At 41.1% G+C, this 26,790-nt stretch overlaps 1 protein-coding gene across 8 annotated transcripts in view; it reads right to left on the reverse strand.

Annotated features, from left to right (window-relative positions):
- Osbpl6 (oxysterol binding protein like 6) overlaps window positions 1–26,790 on the reverse strand; it is a 185,374-nt gene that overhangs the window by 69,587 nt on the left and 88,997 nt on the right. For all 8 annotated transcript variants that reach the window (XM_028762941.1, XM_028762945.1, XM_028762943.1 and 5 more), the window contains exon 3: window positions 7,281–7,530. In XM_028762941.1, the coding sequence (XP_028618774.1) occupies window positions 7,281–7,376 (96 nt within the window). In that variant the 5' untranslated portion in view covers window positions 7,377–7,530. The remainder of the gene's footprint in view (window positions 1–7,280; window positions 7,531–26,790) is intronic.

Raw genomic sequence — 26,790 nt, forward strand, 5'->3', positions numbered from 1 at the left:
TACAGTTTTTCCTCTAAAACAGGACATTTGTGGCTGGAGATGGCTCAGTTGGTAAAGGATTCAGTTCACAAGCATGGTGGCCTGTGATTGATCCCCAATACTCAGGTAAAAAGCTAAGCAGCGTGGTGTGCACCTGTAATCTGAGTGCTGGGGCAGAAGAAGAGACAGGAGGGTGCCTGGGGCCCACTGGCCAGCTGGCCTAGCCTCATTAGCATGCCCCGATTTCCAATGAGAGAGCCTGTCTCGAACATCAAGATGCTTGCCTCCCAAGGAAAGCACCTGAGGCTGATCTCGGGCCTCCACACACGCATGCACGCTCACATAAGCATGTACCTACACACACACCGTCATACATGAGCCCACCCACACAAGCACAAATGTTAATTTTTTGATTAGAACATTTTTAAACTTAAGATAACATATTTTGCACAACTCAAAGATAGAAACAAGATTCATATTCATAAAAGAGGTATCTCATGTTTCCAAGTAGAAACTTGGCTACCTCACTGAAGATGCTCCAGGGACATAGTCAGAAGAGACATATTCCAATATGTTCATATGTGTGTGTGTATGTAAATATATATATATATATTATCATTCTGTCTGTCCAAGAAGAAAACCTATGTTATGAAAACCTAGTAGATATAGGTTCTAGGAGCCTTTTCACACAGACAGCAGATGCTGATTCAGCTATCGGACCAGAGTCTTACTGAGAAACCGGTTATAGCAGCATGTAGTCCTGCTGGCTCACTGCTGGGGATGGCCTCAAACATCACCACTCGGCACCAACTGAAAGGCTCCTTGTTGGTTTTGAAATGTACTGCTCTTGATAACACATAGGAAAATTCTGGATGCTCATATGTGATGGCTAATCTTCACTGTCAATTTGACTGGACTTAGAATCACCTATAGGCCTGTGAGGTGGTGTCCAGAGGATTAAGTAAAAAAGGAAGGCCACTCTGCATGTGGGCGGTACCATCCCATCCATGGAGTTTTTGATAGACTAAAACTCAGGAAAGAAGCTCAGGAGTACCTTTCATTCCTCTCTGCTTCCTGGCTGTGGATATGCAACTGGTTGCTTCACACTTCTAAGCCAAATCTCTCAAGCACAACAAAGTCTTCCCCTACAACTGTAAGTCAAGATAAACCCTTCTCCTCTTACCTTGCCTCTTGTCAGGGGTTTGTTTTAGCAACAAGAAAGGTAACTAATCTGAGGACTTGGGAGATAGCTCTGTTGATCAGGTGCTTGTTGTACGAGTATGAGAGTCTCAGTTCTAGTCCCGCTCTGTAGCAGCATGTGTATGCTATTCCAATGCTGGGAGAGCAAGGCAAAAGGCACATCCCTGATCCACTGGCCAGCCAGTCTAGCCAAACAATGAGCTTCAGGTTCAGTGAGAGACCTGTCTCAGAAATGAGACGGAGAACAACTGAGGAAGACACTCAACTGTGATCCCTGTCCTCCATCCACAAGCATGTACACATACATGTGTACCTGCACCTGCAAGTCCACATGCATACTCACATGAAAACCTAATCATACAAACATCTATATACACACACATCATGAGGGTATGCTGCACACACACACGCACACTCAAGTAACATCCTCGTGTAACAGAAATCTACAACTGTTAAGGATTGAACATGATATTCAATATTTATATAAATATAAATAAATATACAAATATAATATAAATAAAACTGGAAAGAAGATCAACTACTTCTTATGTCTGATTTACATTTACCCCTATTTATGGCGTCTGAGCTCAAGCTAAATCTGTATTATTTTACAGAATTTAAGGCATATTTTTGATTTTTCACTAAACAAAAAAGAATGATTTGCTTGAAGATTGGCAAGACTGGCACTGTGGCCGTTCACTCACCGGTGACATTAGTGGAACTGACGCGCTCTGATCCCCTGCTCTTACAGCCATGATGTCTGATTTTCTGGTGTGTCTTGATCATAGTACAAAATAAATGTAATCATTGACACTAAATAGGGCATCTTCTTGAGCCTGCTCCAAGAACTATGTAGGTTGTCCTTACTAGGTAGTCTCGGGCATGTCATAATTATTTTTAAAAAATTCTCTAAAATGCATAAGTAGTTACAAAAAAAAACAAAGGAAAAAAACAGAAAAAACAACAAACCAAAATGTAATCAGTGGATCATAAACTTAGTACAATTACATGTGAATGAGTGTGAGAATTGGGCGGGAAACAGTGAGTCTGGTTGGAAATCGTCACGTTGCATGTTCACTGACATTTGGAACACTTGTACAAGACGCGCCTCACTCTCCTTCTGTCTGGAACACTTCCTTCACAAACCTTCACCACTCGCTCCACCCACACCCATCCTCAGGGGCTGACAGAAGAGCCTAGTTCTCTCTGCTACCCTTGTCTATGCCTGCTCTCCCAACATTCTCTCCGTCATCATCTCAACCCCCTGATTATTTCCCTACAGCTACACAAGCCTCTGGAGTTCGAATTACACTCTCCTCCTGTTCTAATTCCTTCCTCGAATCTTCACTTGAATGTACTCTGAACACAGCCAATGCACAAGACGTATGAAGTACCAGGGAGACACCGAACGGATGCAATCCTGTGTTCATGAGACTTGTACTCCAGGAGCAGAGACTAGAGCGAAAGGACATAAGTGTAACTAGATAGAGAACCAACATCTAATACACCAAATGGTGATTAATGTTTGGAGAAAAATAAAGCTAGCTCCATGGATAGCAAACGATACAGATGTGTAGGGAAGATTGCTCAGTGAAGGGATGGTTAAAAAATGACTCAAGTGTGTGAGGAAGCCAGGCACAGGTGGAGACAAACTTACGTAAGCCAAGGAGACTAAAGGACACTAACCTAGAAGTAAGAACACATTTGGTACATCTCAGGGATATACTGTAGGGGATCAAAAGAGAGGTGATGTGGTAAGAAATGGGGTCAGTGGGTCAGGCAGACCCAGATTATAAGTGCCCTCATAGTCAATGCACAGATGTCATACACATTTCCTACAGGGCTGGGTGGAGAAGAGTCCACTCTGCCTTGGCTTTTGAAGGGAACATTTTGTTTATCCTGTAAAGAATGCCCTGTATGACGGGTGAAGAGTAGAAACTGGAAAACCAAGTAGAAAACTGCACCAGACATTCCAGATGAGGAAATGTGGGGACTCAGACCAGAACGGAAGGGAAGTTGGTGGAAGGCAGTTGCCAGACTCCTGGTGAAGGAAAGTCTACTATGGTCTCTGTTGGTGGGAAACAGAATGAGAGACAGACATTTCCAGGAATTGGGATAGATCCACAGAAATGAGAATCATTATTTCCTGAGAGGGAAACTGGAAAGAGGCAGCTTTGAGGGGACAATGATAAATTTGGTTTGGGACACCTTAAGATCCTTTAGCATCACAGTGGATCTCCCTGAGTAAGTTAAGTATTACTGCAACAGGCCTCCTGACATTCGGGGTCAAAGTTCACAAATTCAGATCTTTCAGGAGCCAGGCAGTCCATAAAAGTAAATACTGACACATAAGGACTCTGGCTGATCAGGTAGAAATTCCCCCCATCTAAACTAGAAGCCACTTCTGAGACGATCAGCGCTGCCATTTAGAATCTGGGAACAGTGGCTCTATGTCTTTCAGTTTATAAATGCAAGAAGAATCTGGATGCTTTTTTAATAGCCAAATATTAGAAAAAGAAGGTTTGGAATCCACTAAATTCTATGTGTTTGACTAACTGGAGGTTTTATTTCAGAACTTAGTAGTAATCTTAATTCATTGATATATAGCAGCAAGGAAATTTTGTTTAGCATTTCTCTTAATTTACTTAAAAAGAAAGCCTTTATTCCCATACACCTCAAGGGACAAGTTTTATTCGCAGAATGCTAGCTTATGAGAAAGCCTTAGATGTCTAATAAACTCCATTGTTAATCTTTTTGAAAGTCTCATGGCATGTTTATTTAGTGTTGCTTGTGAGATATGGCAGATCACACACAGGCAATTTCGTTAGGTGTCCTACCATCTTGCAACAGAATGGAGGAGAACTTCTAGTGGAGAAGGTACTGAAGACTTCAAGCTTCTTAAGAACTAAGTGGTCCGACCCTTGATCCTATCACTGGAGCAAGAAACACTTAGCAAAAGCTCAGATGCTGTGTCTCTTTATGCCCCCAACATCTCCCGTCTTTCATCTGCTGCGCTACATTGCTTAGAGATGGGAAAGAAAGCCAAGTGCTACTATGCACAGATGTTCTCTGTTTTATTTATCCACGAAAATGAAAGAGGAAGGCAAATAAATCTGGCATAGAAAATTTGTAATAAAGAAAGACAAGACTAATATCATCGTAGGTCTACAAAAACACTGCTCAGAAAAGTTTACAACACAACGTAAAACAACAGGTAGATCAACAAAGGAAACAATATAAAAATGCCAAACGTTTTCCTTCACGGTCAGTGAAGGAAAGGGGAAGTGATTCTGAATGGCCAGTGAGACGAATGAAGTATTAGAGGGTGGGTGGGAGTGGGTGGATGTGGGACTCCACTTGGAGAAGATGAGGCAGAGATAGAGAAAGATACAGATGGGGCAGATTTTGGAATTACAGCAGATTTGCGTGAAATGGGGCTGCACCAGACTATGGTCTTCTCTGGACATCCAACCTAGAAGGAAATCTGGGTTTACTTGTGGGGGAACAGGAAGCCTTTGAAGGATTTCATGACTGCCAGATTCAGGGAATTTGAAATGATGGGGTCCTGGAGATGCTGCTGAAGCAAGAGACCTGTGCAGTAGCTGAGAAAAGTGACCAGCGTCTGGGCTGGGGCAGACAGTGGGAAGGAATGATATTCTAGAGGACGAATACAATCTATAGAGTTAATTCTATGGACTGTGGTTGAATCGAAGGAGAAAGGCACAGCAGTATTTGCGTAGGTACCTGTCAAATCAGAGAAGATCCACAGAAGACCAATTTGTTACACTTTCTCTGGGTCCTTGTACTATATAGATGCATATAAAAAGTACTACACCACACCACTGCATATGCCAAGCTTCTAAGTTCTCTATATTTATCCTGAGTTTTAGGTAGTGACTGAGATAAGGGGGAAAGGATCTTTCTTTATTCCTTATTGTTCTCCTCTTTGAGGGAGATGAACAGATACAAAATAGTAAGCAAGGAGAGAAGAATGCCTTTGGGGCTGTTCCACCAGCTGAGATACACAGGGACAAAAGTAAACGGTCGCCTTAACAATTAGTAGGCACCTCAACAAATTAATACTAGCATGGTGCTTGGTATGTAGACCAGGCTGGTCTTGAACTCATAGAGTTCTGCCTGCCTCAGCTTACAGAATGCTGGGATTAAAGGCATGTGGTACATAGTGGTAGCCTGTCCCAAAACAAACAAACAAAAGCAGCCATGTGTATAGTGTCTATTGTCTCAAACTCATGATCAAATCACACAACTTCTGTTCATCACTGAACTTCCCTCTCCCAAGCCCACCAGGTGTCATCCATTCTACCTTTAGGTTCCAGGCCAGGGTCTCCAGTGTCCCTGGCCATTTGTGTGCAAGGCCCGGAGCGCAGGTGCAGCAGGCAGATCAACAAGACCTGACAGCTGTTTCTATAGCAGTCATCAGTCTTTCTTTTATTTACCACGGGTCTCCAGGGTGAGCTGGGTCAATCCCTTCCTGCCCCTTAGCAACCACAAAAGGCCATGCGACTTACAATTTCTCAGTTTAAGTGCTCAGAGCAAGAGAAAAAAAGATGGAGAACCCTTAACAGGAAAGAACAGAGAGGCAGAAGTGTGGACTTGCCAACTTAGAGGGCATCTAAGCATGCAGCAGTTAACTAACACCAAGTGTTCTTGTTCACAGGACTCCATGTCTATGAGAATCTACAAATGCATTGAACTAAACAGTACAGTAGCAGGCAATCACAGATTTAGTTAACCAGAAGTAATTCTAAGATAATATATGGTCATCCTTTTTGAACACCCTAACAAAGGTACCAGCATTCCCAAGGCCCTGTACTAGAAATATCTACATTAGGGTCTGTGAAAAATATATACATAAGAAGTCACCAGTTTGTTCAGGCTGCCCTGGAATTTCTTGCTGTGTCAGGGGTGTGCTTGAGGTTGGGGATTCTCTCAAAAGCACCCACGGAAATGCATTCCCAATGCTGTGAATCCATATCTGAGCTGTCCTTTTTGAAACGCATATACAATGAATTATTAATAGCTGATGCACAGCCTGGTACCATGGCTAACACCTATAACTGCGACACTCGGAAGCTGACAGTTCCAGACTGGATTGGGCTGCACAGTAAGGTCCAGACCAGCCAGGCATGTGAGATACTATATCAAAAATAGCAAATAAATAAATAAATAAATAAATGGAAAAATAACTGATATATACATTTCTTTAAATTAGGCAATATGCTCTAAAATGGGAGGGGAGCAGAGAAGTGAGGGATACTGCCAGACTCTTCACTAAGTAAACCTCACAAAGGAAAATTCCCATAAAAGGTTGACAATGTACTTGTAAATTTCCACAGATTACTACCGTAAGACACATTGTAATGGGAAACCATTAGCTCTATCTGTGCTAGCTGAAATACCGCTGCTCTGTCAATGGCCAGCATTTATATGACAGATCTCCACACAACCCTGACAGCAGAGTGGTCCCCAAAACACAAGTGCAGTAATTGCCAGGAACAGTAACTTTACAGACTGGATCAACTGAGACAGTAGGTGTATTCTACAGTAAATAAGTTCTGACACCTCACTTCCGAGGCTGCCTTTGAAAACTGTTCAATCCTTGCGGCTCACAGTTCCCAGATACTACAATTTTATTTGCTTCCTAACTACTGAGTCTGACAGTGACTAGGTTCCAAACATGAGATTGGGGCTTGTAGAGAACTATTAGTCTTACAGAAAGTCTCCTGATGGTCTTTGCGTTCTTTTGCACGTCCATGAAGAAGAGAGACCCGAGCATCGAAGTCTTGATGCTGGCTCCACAGCCAGGTGTCCATGGTGAGGTCACCAGGCTTCCTGGAGAAACCCTGCTCCATGCTGTGGTCTGCACTCCGAAAGTCCAACCCCCCCCCCACCCCACAAAAACAAAACAAAACAGAGAAGCCAGTGTAACAGCTTCTCACTATCAGGCATATCAACACAAAATGAGAGGTGACCTATGGCACAAAGCACTTCACAACAAACTTCCAGGCTCAGCCATCCGTGCCGTCCAAACAGGGCTCTATTGGCAGAAGATGGTAAAAGGCACTGAAATCTTCTCCTACCTGTCTGCTTTCCCTCTGAGAAGATGTTGAGGCACTTCTGTGGGTCGGGGTGGATGTTTTATGAGCAGGGGATATGCCCTTCTCGTCTGAACTCATCGCTGCAGTTAGTCTAGGGATGTGCACGGAAGACCATCCCAATCCTCTTTCCAATTCCCAGACAAAGAACCAGACAATCCGTGGCTTTAGTCCATCTCCCTCGGATCGGACTGGACTAGGAAAGCTCAGGCCACCACTGACGTGTCCAAACCACCTAAAATCAGAACAAACAGAAAGTCTCAAGTAATTTAAAAAGAAATAGCAATTGCTGTATTTAGGGGGAAATTAATTTGCATTAGTGAAGGGAAGAAGGCACACTTAGAAGTGCAGGACTGGGGCTTGGAGATCTCTAGGTTGGAGACACAAGTTATTGATGGCGGTACAGATCTATAGAATTCCCACACAGATTCTGAAATTTCTGTATGTCACAGACTTTGTACTTATACCTATAGTCATATTGAATTTCTAACATTATGCCAACAAATCCTGTGAACTTGAATGTATTCATTAGGATTTTAACGATCACCTACTTACAGACAATAATTAAACAGCAATCCCTGGGGCGGGGCAGGTAGCTCAGTGGTAGAGTCCTTGTCAAGGATGAGCAAGGTTCTGGGTTCAATCTGAACACCAAAAATTAATTAATTAATTATTAGCTTAAAAAGGACAATCTCAACAATGAAGAGAATTTTTTATGACCTTGTAAGCCTAGATGTTCTAATGACTGAAATTTGTAATGCTTTCTTGGAATTTTAAATTTCCTGCCATTATAGAAAAAATAAAAACTGCTTTGCTGAGATGGAGCTCAGGAGGTAAAAGCTGTTCTCCCGGGGAAGCCAAGTACAGTTCCCAGCACCGACATGGTGGCTTACTTACTACAACTCCATTTCCAGGGACTCCAGCTTCCTCTTCTGACCTGCAAGGGCACCAGGTGTACACATCATAGGCATACACGCAGGTAAAACACCCGTATACATAAAAATAAATTTTAAAAATCTTAAAAAAAATTAAACTGCTTAGCATCCAAATTGTAAGACTAGGTCTCAAAGCAAAATTAGCCTTTGTAAACTGTACATTCAAAGAGCCAAACGCTCTTTTGTTAAACAGCAGTAAGGTTTCATCTTTGACTGGCAAAAGGCAGCTAAATAAGCCAGCCCCTGACAGACGATCATCTAATCTGTTCAAGGAAGGCAATCTAATAAGTGTGAATAAAGGCCCTGAAGCCAATCCCTCTGGTGCCTGGAAGCAGGAAAGTGGGAAGCTATTTAGATCCTTGATTCAAAGTACTTTGTTTTCCAGTCCAAGATGTTTTACAAGTAGATGCTGACACTTGAGCCAAAAGCGTGGCAGCTTTGTGATGTGTTCAAGTGCCCCCAGGGGACGAGGCTGAAAGGTTCAACTTATTAAACCATTATCCACTCAGAAGTAAATTCAATCCAAGTTTCAGGCCCTCTGTTAGTCTCTGACACACACCTTCCCTCCTTCCCTCCCCCACCTCTCCTGTTCCCTCCTCTTTCCTTTCTTCTTCCCTTCCTATCTATCTACCTACCTATCTCTATAAATCTATCTATCTATCTATCTATCTATCTATCTATCTATCTATCTATCTTTCTATCTCTATCATCTATCTGTTATCTATTATCCATCATCTATCTATCATATCTATCATCTACCTACCTATCTACCTGGCTTTATTAATACTAATGCTAATATCTTATCTTAATTTAACATGACATTTTCAGGGTAAGTTTTTGTGATGAAAGGGCCCATGCTCACTCTGATTGTATTATGAATGCAAATATTAAAAAAAAGAAAACCAACAGATGAAGAATTAAATGCATCCCAAGGCTCAATTTTGAGGTTATTGTTGTTATCTTTAAGTTTGGAATCTCTTGTGTTTTTAAACAAAAGTTGTGTGACTTTTCATGGTATATCTGAACAACTCACCTCAGATAAGGAACTGATGGTAGATCAAAAGTCAACTGAGTTTACTGGGGTTATCAATAGGTGTGTGAATGAGGGGTTACATAAAGGCAAATGATCAATCCAAAGCAACTGCACCACTGAAAAGCCCATCCTCGCATGGGTGATGTTGATGAAAGCTAGATCCCTCCAGCACCCTGTACAGCTTGCAGGCATCTTGGCTGGTGGGAGCCTCCTCTCCCCCACCAATGTTACTACTGACATAACCTTGAGGAGGAGCCTGGTGACTCTTGGAAGTTGCAGGAACTTCCTGAGACTTGTGAGTTTTATTTACTTCATGGATCTTAAGGACTCTCTCTTCAGGATGAAATGTTTCAATTGGGCAGAAACTGTCCCCCAACAAAAGCATCAAGTATCCTGCATCAAACTCAAATGGTTTTTAAATCTTACCAAAACCAGGCATCAATCAAAGGTTTGAGTACCTTCTCTATTTTTAATGTATTACGAAAGGAATTTTAAACTCTGTTCGGAGTTTGAAACTACCTATTCTTTATTCCTACAATGTAGAATTTGCTGTGACCTAAGAAAGATTTATTTTATTTCCAGTGAAGCACATTTTCAGAAACTGCCTAAACAGTGTTTAACCCAAGATCATACACTTGAAAGGCATCACCAACACAATTACTATATTCAGCAAAAAAACCACTATAACAGAAAATAACAGTAATATGAGAGCAGAAACCTACATTTTCCTCTCATTTCCCCCTCATGTACGTAGGAGCACAAGCATCGTAAAGTACTGTGATATTTGCACTTACTTACACGGAGGGATATACAATTCAGATTTATACAATTTATGACCCAAGAACCAAATTAGGGAAAATCTGTAGTGTTTGTTCCTGGGCTTCATAAATTACATGTGACCAAAAAAAAAAAAAATCTGAAAGGAAAGGATTTAGCCTGAGTTAAGTGCTGCTGTGTGAATAAGCGCCAAGCTCATTGCCTGCTGATTCATGCATGCTCCAGGCTGGGTATACAGGTACTTAGAATCCCTGCACTGTACCCTGAAAGAACAGCAGACCCCACGAAAGAGGAGCACACAGGCTTGACAGAAGCCTTACAGTGTTGCAGAAGTCAAATGGCCCCACTCAGGTAATTGGTGTATGAAATCAGTTCCCTGGGAGAGATGAAGGCAATCTGACCTGAATAACGTAAGTCATTATAAAAATAAAGAAAAATATGAAATGCTTAGATGATGTATGATTGATCTAAAACTGCATATTACTGCATATTACTGCATATTACTGCATATTACTGCATATTACTGCATATTACTGAGTATACCTATGATTCCATTTGGTTAAAACAGAATCAAAAAACAAAGGCAGGCTTGGGGACAATGGGATTGACTTAGTTTAAGAACCTGAAGCTGTGACATCAGAACTGGGATTCAGTAATTAAAGGGATGCTTATGCAGTATAGCCTGGGTCTTCAGAACACACATTTTATCTTGTTACATTTTATTATTATCCTTTAGAAGTCTGCTTGTTTTTTAATGAGAGACAGAAAGAGGGTGGACCCAGATGGGAGGAGAGAGGGGGAGAGGCTAGAAGAAACCATAATCAGTTTATATATTATCTGAGGAAAAAAACACTATTTTCAATAAAAGGAAAAGAATACATGTTAGAATTGGTTTCCAAAAAAAGAAATATACAGGATGAACAAAAGGTTAGGGGGACACAGGAAGGAAGGAAGGAAGGAAGGAAGGAAGGAAGGAAGGAAGGAAGGAAGGGAGGGAGGGAGGGAGGAAGTGAAGGAAAAAAGGAGAAAAGAAAAATAAAATTGAAAAACTTCTCTTGCAAACAAACTCACAAAAGTTCCAGAAGATAAAGGGTGAGAAGGAGCTAACACATGAAGCACCTAACTGAATCTACAGATAACAACAATCCTGAACAATGACAAAAATGAATGATATCCAAAATGTTTCCAAACATAAAAATTTGATCACACTCTAACAGGAAAATAAAGTAGAAAAATAACTCAAAACAAGACCCCGATGAAATTACTGAATTTAGACTGCACTGTGGGAAGCAATTCAATAAATTAAAAATTAATCATAGAGTAAGAACTAGAATAGGCTCTGAAAGTGCACTTTTCTAAGAACCTCTTAGGTTGAAGAAAAAGAAAATAAATGGCATTAAAGAATATTTGGAATCAGATGAAAGTCAGACCCCGCAGCGCCCACCCTGCCCTCCACCCCCAGTCTCCTCCATCTCTGTCTGTAGGGTGGAGGGAGTGACTTCCCCATGTATGGACTTAACCATTCACATTACTAAACATGAAAGAATAAAAGCAAACCCACTGCACTTATAAACTTACAAAATTAGAAGAGATGTCTAGAGAATGAATTTGTAACTGAATATCTTTAAATAGGTCAATTAACAAATCTGAAAATTAACAAAAGTGTGCTGAATAACCAATGATGAGAAGCGGGAACTACAGACAGATAAAATAAATGAATATGCCAAGAAATAGAAGACGTGCACCCGAGAATCCACGGTTACAGTTTATAACAACTAAGATTAATAAGTCAAAATGAAATATTCTAGAACCATCCTAGTAGACTCCAAGTGTCCCATCCATTTAGAATCCATTACCAATATTAAAAGTCCCTAGAAAATATAAGACTATGTCCTTATTTGTTGGTGATATTTCTATAAAAATGCATAAACAAAACAAACCCCTACACACCCATCAATCAAGCTCAGGCTTAACAGAAAAGAGTAAAATTGTTTCCATTGACATCAACTCACTGATGTTAGGGTTTACCTGCTTAACATGGTCTTTAACATGTAAGCCAGTGAGTGGCATAACTATCCATCTGAAATGCTCAAACAGGGCTGGGGAGCATGCTCAGTGAGTGAGACATCTGCTGTGCCGGCGGCAGGATCTACCCACATAGAAGGCAGGTATGCTGTGTAACCCTAGTGCTAGAGGGGAGAGGCAGGAATTTCATTGGGGGCTTATTGGCTCACTCTAGATTGTGACTGTGAGCTTCCAGATCAGTGAGAGACCTTGTTACAAAATAAGACAAAGGAGTCACAGAGGAAGACATCTTAAGACTGACATCTGGCCACCATCAGCATACACACAGTACACACCCACCCACTGATGGCCCCCATGGGCACACACACACACACACACACACACACACACACAGTGCATACCCACCCACTGATGGGCTCCATGGGCATACATACAGTACATACTCACCCACCCACTGATGGCCTTCATCAGCACACACACAGTACACACCCACTGACACACACAGAAAGAAATCCAAAGCATGCAATGCTAGAAATTAAGAAATATTTTCTGTGTACAAAATTTACTTCAAGGGCTGAGACTGTGACTCAGTGGTAGTACTTGTCTAGCATGCATGGGGGCCAAGGAAAAATCCTCTGTATTGCCGAGACAGGGGAAGGCTGTGTGTGTGGTTAAAACATGAAATTCAAAGCACTGGTATGGTGGATCACACCTATATTCCAAATACTCAAGAAGCAGGAGAATTGTGATGAGTTTGAGGCCAGCCTGAGCTATACTGTAAGTTCCAGAGCATCGTACGCTGAAATTAGATCCAGTCTCAAAACCAAAGCAAATGTTCCCGAAAACAAGACAATTCAGAAGGACATAAAATGTCACACATGCATATAGGACCTCCAGAACAATCTCTCTTGAGTACACATATGGATTTCCAGAAGCAGCTGTTACCACTGTGCATTTTCCCTGTCTCAGCTTTGTTCTGAGTGCTGTACAATCACTCAGTTAACCACCTCAGCATCAGCATGAGGCAATGCTTGCAGGCTCCTCTTTGTATGAAGGATGCAAGTGAGGCCAGAAGGTAGGAGACACCTGACTGTGGCTGCAGCATGTGAACAGCGTTGCACACGTACACACAGGTGTGTTCGCTGCCACACTGTCAACTCAAGCATGTGCTCAGAAGGAAAGTGAGGGATGTGTTCCAGGACACCTCGGCCACACGCTGTGTGCAGCCGTCACATGTGTGTTTGCTATGGAGGTGCAGCAGCTGGGAATGGAATAGGGGCCTTCGCACACACCAGGCAAGTGCTCTATTCTGAGCTACAGTCTCGGCTCTCAGCTGTCAAAGTTGGGGTACGGGGGGAGAATAAAGTAGGAAAGAGAAGAAGAGCAGAGAAAGAATCTGGATTTTACATTTGGATTCGCTCTAAAAATGAACTAAACAGTATAAAACCCTTGGTTGACCACATGTTGATACACTTTAACATAACCCCTCCAAAATCATAATGGGAATATTCTAAAGTTCATGTTTAAAAACAAACATGTAAGACAAAGGAAATTATTCTAAAAGTTAAGAGCAATCCCACTCGGCCACACATCCAAGCTAGTTAGCAGCTCAGGGTATGCAGACAGACCGGTGGAATAAAGCCGAGATCCTTTCGCCCCCAACAAAAAAAATCAATGAGAATGCTATTTTCAACAAGCTATTTGAAAAAAAAAGCTGAATATCTTACTTTCAGCCAAATATACTGTGAAAGCCTTAAACTTTTAAAGGCAAAATAAACCCCGTAAAAACATTAGAAAAAACATTAGATGAACACAAGTCATGCTGTCGTAGAAAACAACTTATTAATAATGATAGTTGACCCCCTCCCCCCATGTGGAGATTTGGTCTGTCTGCTGTGTATTGTGATGTTCAATTCTGTATCCCAAGGTCTAGCTGCCTCAGGATGAGTGAACTCTCAGGTCTGCCAGCTTTTGTTATGCAAACCTTGCTCCATAATTTAAAACTATTGGTTAACAAAAAACGGGCAAAGAGAAAGAGAGGTAGGCGGGATTTTGATGCCCAGCCTTGCGGGTCTGAGGCAGACACTTAGAGGAGAGAAGAGGAAGAAGGAAGAAGTTGCCATGGGGCAGGTGGATCCTGACAGCAGGGCCATGAGGGCTGGGTAGTTGGAGTAGGAGCAGCCCAGGCTGATCCTAGCAAGTGATAATCTCACTGACAGGAAAGTAGACGAAACAGCATAGAGGGCTGATATCTGCCTACCGCTAATGCTTTAAGGCTTATTATAAATGTGAAGGGTTTGAGTCTTTTATTTGGGAACTAAATGATCTAAGGTGGGGTAGAAACCTCCAAATAATATTTACCGCAACACCCCCACCCCCAAAAGGTCAACTAGAAAAAAAATATTAATTTGACAAAGACTTACTGTTTTTAATATCTAAAAGTTCCTGCAAATCAATAAGATAAAAATGATAACAACACAGACAGAGAATGAAAGACTTCCCAAAGGAAATAACATAAATAGGCAAACAGATCTGACCCAAGGAGGAAACAAATTCCTTGTTACACACTATCCATGGCTTCCCTGTAGTAAAGGCTGCAGAATAAAGGCTTTCCCTTTCCTTACCCTACATCACCTCTTGTTTCTGTTGTTATGGTTTGATTTTTGGCTTTCAGATAGGGTCTCATTTTATAGCTTGGAACTCCAGCTCCTCCTGCCAAAGTCTCTGTGTGCTGGGATTTACGGTGTGCTGCCACCACACCTGCATAGTTTCTAATCCTCCTAACCACTGTCAGTCCCCAAAGATTTACATGTTCATTGTTCTAATTATTTATTTGTAATTGTTCATGTGGATGTCTCTGAACATTATCTTAAATCTGTCATTTTCTAATAACAAATCTCTGTGAAATTACAGTGTGTTGTATTTATCTGAAAGCTGTGATTTGAACTAATGCATTATTAATTGGAGCATATGGCCCTGAATTTAATCATCATATTTTCTTTCCAATCTAATTTAATTTTTCTACTTGAGATGAAATTTGTGACAACTCAAATAAGTTGTCAGGAAGATATGGAGGCATCTGTGACCATGCCACCCTGGATGTATCCAGTCTCCTCTGACCTCAGAGGCTAAGCAGGGTTAGGCCTGCTTAGAATTAGGATGGGAGAAAGAGATTTCAGGACTTCTTTGAACCACCTCTATGACTCTTCCCCCAGGCAATCCTTCTCTAGATGGCAGTAAGTTTTATAATTAACAAAGCATACATTGCCTTTAAAACACTTCTCAATAAGTTAAAAATAATACAAAGAAACTTTTCCCTGAGGCTGAGCACAGTTGCAATTTCAGCATTAAGAACATTTGCAGGTTTGAGGCCAGACGGGGCTACAAAGCAACTTATCTCAAGACAAGAGTGCAGGCAGGTGTGGTGATGCACACCTTTAAGCCCAGCACTTGGGAGGCAAAAGCAGACAGATTTCAGTCTGTGAGTTTGAGATTAGCATAGTTTACATAGTTGAGTTCCTGGCCAGCCAGAATTACATGGTGAGACTTTCATCTCCAAACAACAAAAGAGGCTGGGCATTGTTGGTGCTTGCCTTTAATTCCAGCACTGAGAATGAGAAGCAAGCAGATCTCTGTGAGTTCAAGGCCACCCTGGTCTACAAAGCGATCGATGAAGTTCCGGGACAGCCAGGGCTACACCAAGAAACTCTGTCTCCAAAAACAAAACAACAAAACCCAAGAAAACATACTCTGATCCCATGCTTGAAGCAACTGAATAATATTTTAAAAATTATTTAAGGTCAGAATCCTAAAAGGAGAGGACCACCTCCTTCCCTGAGTTTTCTCTGTCACATCAAGGGGAAGGCAGTGAAGGGAGTAACAGGCTCTGACATGTGAGGTGACTGCTCAACACTTCCTTCCCATTCTTAGGAACACTGCACCTTTACTCTGTAAATGAGGAAAACGGGGTCTAGAAAGTTGATGGATGGCATACTCAGTTTTAGTGTCCATCTGCTTGCTATTAGAGCCGTCACAGGAACTCACCTCTTTGAAAGGACTGAGTGATGGCTATTCCTGGTTGTCAGCTTGACTACATCTGGAATGAACTACAATCCAGAAATGGGGGGGGCTCACCTATGATCCAGATCTTGAGGCTGGAAGACACAGGCTTCTGATCTGGATCTTGACAAGGGACACCCTTTTGATCTAGATTGTGAGGCATTGTGGCCATGAAAAGCTTAGGTCCAGGCAAGTAGTCCCAGGAGACAGAGGCAAGCAGATCTCTGAATTCCAAGTCAGCCTGGGACAGAGCAAGTTCCAAATCCAGGCGTGGTGGTACACACCTTTAATCTGGCCCATGTCTTCTGCTGGAGGCCTACATAAGGACATTGGAAGAAGGAAGACTCACTCTTCTTCGACTGCTTGAACTTACTTGCCAGCACATCTGTTGGAATCTACTTCTTCAGGAACCAGCTTATACAGAAGTACAGCTGAAACAACTAGCCTCGTAGGACTGAGCAACTACTAGATTCTTGGACTTCTCATCCACAACTGCCTGTTGTTGAGTTAGTTGCAGACTGCAGACTGTAAATCATTACAATAAGTTCCTTTAATAGATAGAGACACTCCAAAAGTTCTGTGACTCTAGAGAACCCTGACCAATACCAACTGCTGTCTAGGCTGAGAAAACTTTGGGAAGAGAGGCCATGTAGCATTTAACATAATGGCATCACAGGACAATGACTTTGATGGGCCATGGGCCCTTCTGACTTGGGCCACTCTGTTACCATCACCTGGTCACTAATTTTTTTCAAGGCTCGTCTGTCACTTTTCATTCATCATTGGGTTTTGACCTTTGCTAACATGTTAAAAGGGAAGACTGAGCAAGACCACAGTATACATTCCAAAAGGAAAAATAACTCTGAGAAATAGTTCCCGATAATGGGAACAGGCAAGAACAACAGGAAACAAAAACTCTGAAACCTTAAAAACTCCATAAATTCTTGTTTGTATAAATTCTTATTCAGGCAGCAGGTGCCATTGAAGATGTCCTATTTTCTGAAGGAATTTTCTGTCAAAACAGTCATTCTCCACATGGAGCTGCCGAGTGCTGCGGGGTTGACTAAAGTTAAGAATGCTCCTCAAGTATCCCTTGTACCCTGCTGGCAGAAATAAAAATGGCACGGCTGCTGTAGAAATCAAACGGTTCAGCTACTCCTTAAACGTTTTTTAAGCACAGTTGTCATGTGAATAGTTTGATTTGTAGGTAAGTGCCCCCAAGAGCTGACGGCTACAACACACACTGTATGCTCACACCCAGTGCCACAGATCTCAAAATGTAGAAACAACCTCAATATCCACTGATACAGGCATAAGTGAAGAAAGTATGTATGAGGTGTTCATCGAATGGAATATTACTTAGCCTAAAGAGAAAGGAAATTCTAACATGCATGTCTTAGTTAGGGTTTCACTGCTGTGAGCAGACACCATGAGCAAGGCAAGTCTTATAAGGACAACATTTAATTGGGGTTGGATTATAGATTCAGAGGTTCAGTCCACTATCATCAAGATGGGAGCATAGCAGCATCCAGGCAGGCATGGTGCAGGCAGAACTGAGAGTTCTATATCTTCGTCTGGAGATGGCTAGTGGAAGACTCCAGGCTGCTAGGAATAGGGTATTAAAGACCACACCCACAGTGACACACCTACTCCAACAAGGCCACACCTCCTCATAGCGCCACTCCCTAGCCCAAGCATATACAAACCATTACACATGACATTAATATTATTAGGAAGAGTTCTCTAGAGTCACAGAACTTATGAACTGAATCTCTCTCTCTCTCTTTTTCTTCTCTCTCATATGACTTACAGGTTGAAGTCCAACTAATCCAACAATGGCTAGCTGTGAATACAAAGTCCAAGAATTTAGTCGTTGCTCAGACCCACAGGCTAGATGTCTTAGCTGTCTTCTGTATACACTGGAATTCTAAAGAAGTAGGCTCCATTGCCAGTGAAGGAATGGGGTGCTAGCAAAGCAAGTGCAAGCAGGCAAAGAACAAAGCTTCCTTCTATGTCCTCATAGAATTCCAGCAGAAGGCATGCCTGGAGATTTGGATTAAAGGCGTGTGTCTTCTCTCCTCAAGATCAGAATTAAAGTCCTGTGTCTCCCTGTCTCAAGGTCTGGATCAATGAATGGTGTGTGTCTTCCTACTTCAAAAATCCTGACAAGAAGTGGATTCACCCACTTCAGGCCAAGCAGGCAATCTCTCCCAGGTTTTCCTTTCCCATCTAGGCTGTAGTTCCTTCCAGATACAGTCAAAATTGACAACCAAGAAGAGCTGTCTCAATGGAGGATGAGCCCAGAAGTCATCATGCTACATGGAACAAGCCATCTATAACAGGGCAGATGCTACATGATTGCATTCCTACCAGAGACCAGGGTCATACCAGTTACAGAGAAAACAGGTGTGCAGGATTTTCATGACATGAGAAACAGAGCTGATGCTTACTGGGTTGAGTCTATAATTCTAATTTTGAAAATGAAAACAGTTTGGGAATGGATGGTGAATGTGAATTCACTCAGTGCCATAACATGTCACACTTAAAATTGTAAATTATATGTGATGTGTATGTGATTATCACCCCCTACACACACACACACACACACACACACACACACAGCTACACTGCCTTGTACCATACACAGGCACTATTTTACACGGCTTTGCAGCCAGGTTTCATCATTTGCAATCTTTCTTATTAGAATTGCCATTCCTGCCTGCATCATGCCCCCACTTCTGCATGTTCTCAAACATGTTCTGCTCTCTGTTCATCTGACATGATTCCACAGCACCCCTGAGGGAAGGGGCAATAAGATTTTTGTCACTGTGGTTACACGTCATGAGCCACAAACACCACCCAGGATGTGCACTGAGCTTATCACGGCAGTTAGATTCCAGCTTCTCCATTATACCCATTAAGCACAGTTGACTGTGCACACAAGCTGCCTGCAAATAACCACTCTCACGTCAACTCTTCGATATTACTGTATCTGCTTGAAGATAGCCCGAGATGATTGAAATGAATTGCAAACTCCTGTTTCTTATCTGTTCAGAAGTCACTGGAGAAAAAAAGACTATACAGAATTCAACCTTCCCAAGAGAAAAACTCCCTAAAAAAGACCTGCCAGGCTACTAATGGAACCCAAGGGGCCTTAGGGCATTATTAGTTTTTATCCTTTCTCATGCTGAGTTACCCAGGAGGAACCAGGAAGACATGACAGCATCAGGTTGATAGATTAGCCTGACTGCATGGAACTGTGGCACCTGCCACCTACTAATTTGCTGCCTATCGTCTAGCTTAATTACAGACATTTTGTGGTCAGAATTTTGAGAAACTGCCACCCTTCTAGAATGACAAAATTTATGCTGATTCTTATGCACATGTCATGGTGTCTACAATGCTAATAGGGAACCAGCATGAACGTTTGTTTTTGATTACCGTTCTCTACTGTTAGGTCAGGAATAGAAGGGCTGGCATATGAGGTCTATTATAAGGCCTTACAACTCTCAGCCTCAGGAACTCATTTAACTGGAATGTGGTAACCTCTGTGTCTATTTAGTTCTGAGCTCAGGAGCCTACTGTGTGCTCCCCTCCTCAGCTCAGGCTTTAGAGGTACCCCTGAAATTAGCCACAGTGGAGTGGGGTCTGTATGGCACTACACTGTTCACAGGTACATTTAACTTGCACTGATGTTTTATTTTTACATTCAAAAAATCCCTCATAGATTATGAAAGCAATCCCAACTTGATTTAGAAGTATGATCCAAACATCAATAAAAGGTAAGAGAATGATCAGAAACTACATTAATTATGGTTATTTTAAGCTGAGTTTGATAGTACATACCTATAATCCTAGCACTTGGGAGGCTGAGGTAAGGAGAACTGTTGCTAGTTTGAAACTAGCCTAGGCTACAGTAGTGACTGAGTGAGCCTGAGATTATCTATTGAGACTCTGTCTTGGAAACATAAAAACCAAACCAAACAAATGTCCCTAAAACAAAACAAAACAAAACAAAAAACTTAAAGGTTACCTTAATATCAGAAATACTTGAGATATCACCAAAGAGGAAAGAAATGGGAGTCCTGATAGTCTGACTATGTGTATGAGGTTTGCACAGTGTTGGTTGGTCCTATAGAAAACTATAATTCAAATAAACTAAATTCTAAAATGCTCAAGCTGCTGCCTGCCTCTTCCAGTGGGGCCTGATGTCAATCCTATATCTCAAGTAGGATGCTGATTGGTCCAGAGAACTCTATACCTGACTGAACTGAGGAGATCTTGTGGGAAAGAGAAGGAATGAAGTAGTTAAAAGGCATACTCATACACAGATGCTGCAGAAAAGCTGGCAAGCTACAGAACTGACTTCATTTCAAAACTAAACTACAAATAATAGTTGAGGTTTTTAAAGTTTTAAACTATTTTTATTGGTGTATATTCATCACAGTGTTGGGCATCCTACAGTTTCTTTCAACTATGTTATGTGCTCTAATGATATTGAAGCCCTCCCATTGCCCGCTTTCAAAGTCCCACCTCTCTTTCTCCACTGCCACGCCTTCCTTCTGCATTTGTATTGAGAGGTCTCAAGTATACTTGCTCACGAATGGTACCTATGAAGAACTCTAGGAAACTACACATGATAGAAAACATGCAAGATTTGTCTTCTTATTATTCTTTGTTCTTCATTGTTTTTTATGTTATTTGAAATGGGGTTCTGGTATTTGTCCCTGGATGTTGTGGGCTGTAGTGGGCTTGTGATCAAATAAAAATAAAAATATATTAATAAATCATAATTATTAATAAAACAATTATTTAATTATTAATGAAAATAATAAATGTTCCTGCCTCTGAATTTGCTGGAATTCTAAGCTTACAAACTATGGCTGGCTGGATATATCTGATTTATTTCAGAAAAAGGATGATCTCCAATCGAAACTAGTTCTTAGAGAAAGCATAAGTTCACTCTTCTTTATGGCTGAATAAAATGTCACTGTGGACATATACCTCACTTTCTTTTTGTGCTCATCTACTGATAGACACCTGGGTTGATTCCACGACTTGGTTGTTATGAAATGCCACAATGAACACAGACATGTAGGTATCTATGTGGTACGTGGTTTGAATATGTATGTTCCCATAGGCTCATGTGTTTGAATGCTTGATCTATAGGAAGTGGCTTTATTGGGAGTAGGTGTGGCTTTGTTTGAGGAACCGTGTCACTGTGGAGGCAGATTTTGAGGTCTTATATATGCTCAAGCTCCACCATGTGTGGAACATGGTCCGATTCTGCTGCCCATGGATCAAGATGTAGAACTCTTGGCTCCTCCAGCACCAAGTCAGCCCACGTGATGCCATGCCTCCCACCTTGATGATAATGGAGTGAACCTCTAAAACTGTAAGCCAGCCCCAATTAAATGTTGTCATCTATACGCATTTTCTTGGTCATGGTGTTTCTTCACAGCATGGCCTTAGTTTCTTTTGGGTGTATGCCTACAAGTGGTAAGCTAGTCATACACTACTTGTACTTTTTGGAAGAACCTTCACAATGGTTTCTACAGTGGCTACACCAACTTACATTCCCACCAGTAGTTTAAAAGGGATCCCTACATCTTTGCCAGCATTTGTTGTTGCTTGTTTTGTGGCTGGTAGCCATCCTGACTGGGCTAAAATCGAATATTAATGGAGTTATAAGTTGCGTCTCCCTAATGGCTCAGGCTGTTGAACATTCATGTATTTATTGGCTATCTGTACTTAACATCTTAAGAACTGTTGTTTCATTGGCCCATTTATAGGTTGGGTTGTTTGGATTTTTTGGTGTTTGGTTTTTCTAGTTCTTTTAGTCTATGTAATCATCCTCTGTCTAATGTATAGATAGAAAGCATTTTCTTTCACCCTAAAAGCTGTCTCTTCTGTTGATTAATCTTCTCCTTTGCTGTGCAGACCTGCTTTAATTCCATACATATCTCCGCTTTATTTCCTGAGCTGCTATAATCCTCTCCAAGAAACCCTTTCCCAGGCCTTCACCTTCAAGTGTTTTCCCCTCACAGAACTGTCAGCCCTGATTCATTCTGAATTGATATTTATATATTTGGTGGAAGATACGGGTCCAGCTCATTTTTGCTCGTGAGGTGTCCCATTTGTTGAAGAATGTCTCAGCTACTTTATTGCTCTGATTAAGTGCTATGACCGAGACAATTTTAAAAGGAAAGAGTTTAATTGGGACTCACAGTTTCAGAGGGTGAGTCCACGACCATCACAACGTGGAGCATGGCAACAGGGATGCAGGATGGTGCTGGAGTAGCAGCTGAGAGCTCACATCTGAGCCAAAAGCACCACGGGCAGGGGCTAGGAATGGTGTGGGGTTTTGAAACCTCACAGCCCTGCCCCCAGTGACACACCTACTCCAACATGGCCATAATTCCTAATCTTTCCCAAGTAGTTCCATAGTTCCATCAGCTGGAGACAGTGTACTCATGGGCCTATGGGTGCTATTACCATTCAAACCACCACAAAGAGGCTATTTGTTTAGGGCATCTTTGTAAAAGAAAAAAATAGATGGCTATTACTGTGTGTATAGCTCTGAGTCTTTTATCCTATTCTATTAATTTAAGTGTCTTGCTTTGTGCCAAGACTATGCTGTTTCTATTATTATGTCACTGTAATCTGACTTAAAATCAGCGAGTGGGATACTTGCAGCATCTTTTTTTTTCTTTTTTCTTTTTTTTTAAGCTAGGGATTATCTTTGCAATCGAAAGTCTTCTGTGCTTCTGTTTAAATCTTGGGGTTTTCTTTTTCTACCTCTGAGACAATTGCCATTGGAGCTTTAAGGAAATTACATTGAATCTATAGGTTTCCTTTGACCATGCAGATGGGGAATAAATTTTTCTTTAAGTTAAAATCCTGTAAGGGCAAGAAGAAGAAAAGAAAATAGCAACAGAATTTGGAGGCCGGAAGTATATTTGATTTATTTGATCCATTAAATAATTGGGGCACATATTTTAAAGTGGTAAAAATACAATTTGGCCATGAGACTATCCTGTCACCAAGACAGTGAGTGAAGAAGCTCAGGGACCATTTGAAATGTCACTTGATGCTGAATCAAGATGAAAAGGCATACTTTCCCTCAAGCTTGGGAAACACCATGTATGCCTACCACAGAGTGGCTGTAGATCATGGCACAGGATGGATAGGATGCCTGAGCACACACCTGCAATGCGAGTTCCTAAGCTTATCCAGACTTATCATTAAGAAACTCTGAGGGTGGAGCACAACCACGTGACAGCGAGCAATTAGATTAGATTATGATCTTCATTTTTCTTGCCAATTTTAGATTTCTCTATCTCCTCCAACACAAGTATTTAAAAACAAAACACAAAACAAAACAAAAACAACTGTGCTTAGAAAATGTATGAACTGAGCAAAAGAGAGAGGGCTCAGTGGGTAAAAGCACCTGTACCCAAGCCTGACAATCTGAGTTTGAGCCCTCTGACATACATGATGGGAGGAGAGAACTGACTCGTACAAATTTGTCTTAGAACTTCACATGCGCTCTCTCTCTCTCTCTCTCTCTCTCTCTCTCTCTCTCTCTCTCTCTCTCGCTCTCGCTCTCTCTCTCTCTCTCACACACATAAATAAATAAATAAATAAGAAAAAAGCCTATTTTTCTAATCAGCATTGAGCTGTTTATTTTTAATCTGTCAATCATGCATTATTTGAATGGAACACAAACACTGCCCCCTTGCTTTACTATTGCCTTTGAAATAATATCTGGAAATATACCTGTTCAAAGATGCTTATTTCAAAAACCTGTTTGCCTCTTGATTAGTTTAAAAACTTGTGATTATAAGGTAAGAATATTCATGGAACAAATCAATACATTTATTCTAAGTATACATAACCACTGAAGACAAGAGGAAGAAAAAATCAAGGAAAATATAAACTAAATCAGGAAATCTCGGCCATGATGTCAAGGTGAATGCTGGTAATTCTTTTTTTTTTCTTCCTGAAGATTTCATTATTATTTGCTGCAGACAGAAGAGCTGTCCCTGAGGTCATGAAAGTAGGAGCGCTGGCCCAGCCCCTCAAAGGCTGTAACACTCAGGAGAACAGCCCCTGCACCTTACCTGGGCTGCACAGCAGAGCTGGCCCTGGTGGTCTGGGGTGTATTAAACACTGCCCCCTTGCTTTACTTCTGCCTCTGAAATAATATCTGGAAATATACCTGTTTATTTATGTCTAGTGGTGGTAAGTTCTTATAACTATAAGAACTATATTCATGGGAAAGATTTGAAAATGTACTCATTAAATTACATGAGTAAAATAAAGTGAAAGTGAAATAAAAAGAAAGTTTTTTAGATTGCCGAGAAAAGGAGGCTCTAGCAGGGCATGGTAGCGCACACCATTAATCCCAGCACTCAGGAAGCAGAGGCAGGTGGATCTCTGAGTTCCAGTCCATCCATCCTGGTCTATATAGAAAGTTCCTGGACAACCAGAAAGAGAAAGTCTGTCTCAAAAAAAAAAAAAAACAAAACAAAACAGATATCTCTGCAAAAGGAGGTAAAATCTCCAACTTGCTGATAGAGTTCAATTCCCAGCACCCAGATAGCTGAAGACACTGCATACATGTAGTGGACATACATACACATACACATGCACATACACACACACATACGTACACACATACATACTATATACACACACATACATACACACATACATACATATACATACATACTATATACATACACACATACATACACATGAACATACACATGTACACACACATGTACATTCATACATAAAATAGTGGCATACATATACAAAAAATAACAGTAAATAAATCTTATTTTTTAAAAGGAAGAAAAGAGACTCTGTCTAGTCTAAACATGAACCCAAATCTAGAAATCAATAATAACAGGTTCCCAACATCCACCACCATTCTCCCCTCACCTTCCGGTGGCTTCTTCATTTATGTAAACCTGAGGTACACTATACTTGATTTGATGTAAAAAAAAAAATAGCACTTCTTCACTTGAATTTTTCTTTTTCAAGTGTTTTATTTTGGAGCAACTTTGGACTTTCAGGAAAGTTTCAAGAACATTCCAGAACACTCCATGTACCCGTCTTCCAGGACACTCTCCAGTTTTCACCAGCTCTTCAGAAATTGAAATAAACTCAAATGCCAAGCCTGCAGTTATTGTTGAATCAAACTCTACGATACTTCCCAATTTCAAAACTATGACTATTTAGTCAGCAAACTGCCATTTAGTTCTCAATTCCAACATCAACTCTGAATAGGCACAGCACCTGCCGTGTTCTAGCACAATAATGTTTTCACTTCCTCCACAACACCTGCCTCAGTAGTTACATCACTCGGGTACCAGCTTACTATCTACCCTCGGAAGCTTCATGTCTTGTTACAACCTGGGATTCCGAACAGTGCTTGGTTGACATTAAACAAATACTCAGTATTCTTGGGTAAAAATGAAAGAATGAATGAATGCTTATGTGGATGAGTAAATTGTGCATGTGTGTGTATTAGGGGATACGTAAGATGTATAATAAAAGATACATCCATTGAGATGACTCGCAGTTCTGAAAGTCTAACCTTCTGTTACCAGTCAGGCACAGCGGAACTGCAGGAAGCCTGTGTGTTAGTCACTGCACCGTCACTCACAGGAACACCACTTAGCACTGATGCTTTGAAAGCCAGCTCTTTCAAAGTCAATCTGCGCTCTTGTGTTGGTTCACTCAAACAGTATTTCCTGGCCTTGTTCATTTGCTATACCAAGTTGAGGAGATAGGGTTTAAACAATGCTCCAAATTAGAATAATTAAAACATGAATCATTCCTCTGTAAAGATGCATTTGAAAAAAATCCACAAAGAGCGGACACTGTTGTGATTCAGAACAAGGCAGCATTTAGAGGGCCAATGAAAAGATGACAAGGCTGTGGGTGAAGGAGGCATTGGGCCCCCTCCTCACCCCCACTTCCTGCCATTGAGACCAAAGTTCAAGGAATTAACTGTTAGGTTGGAGAAAGAATGAAGAAAGCACGAAACAAGGATGACTTTTCCTGCATTTTCTATGAATCCTTATATTTTCCCACAGTCAAATGGGATAAAATGTGCCCAGAAACCAAAACCCTTGATCACCTGATTGATCCAAAGAAGAGATAATCATTCCAAAACAATCAACATAAATTATCAATTTATCAGATAAAAAAGAAACAAGGGGACAACTTCAGAATTCTCCTCTACACTTGGAGAATGACTCTCTCTTCAGTCTGGAGCTGCCCCCTGAGGGAGAGTGGACACTAACAAATGCATTCAATATGGCACAAACTGATCCCAAGAGTCCAAGGAGCCCACCGTCCCTCCTGGAACATCTCCAGGTTATGATGCAATGAGTTTAAATACCTCAAATTCTCTGTCAAACTAAAGATTTAATAGAATAACTCCCAATGCCAAGAAACATGTTCAATATTAACACCAACAGGAGGATGAAGGAAAAATTCATCTCCTGACTCCATATAAACTTGAAAGCACTCATAATGCTAATAAATGTTTAAAAAACTAACCTAACAGTTAACTTCTTTCTCTACAAAAAAAGTACAGCAATAATTAGTCACTTAAGGCTAAGATTATTAATTTGTAACTATTTTATGT

Source organism: Grammomys surdaster, unplaced genomic scaffold (assembly GCF_004785775.1).
Source record: "Grammomys surdaster isolate TR1022 unplaced genomic scaffold, NIH_TR_1.0 136, whole genome shotgun sequence".
Taxonomy (NCBI): domain Eukaryota; kingdom Metazoa; phylum Chordata; class Mammalia; order Rodentia; family Muridae; genus Grammomys; species Grammomys surdaster.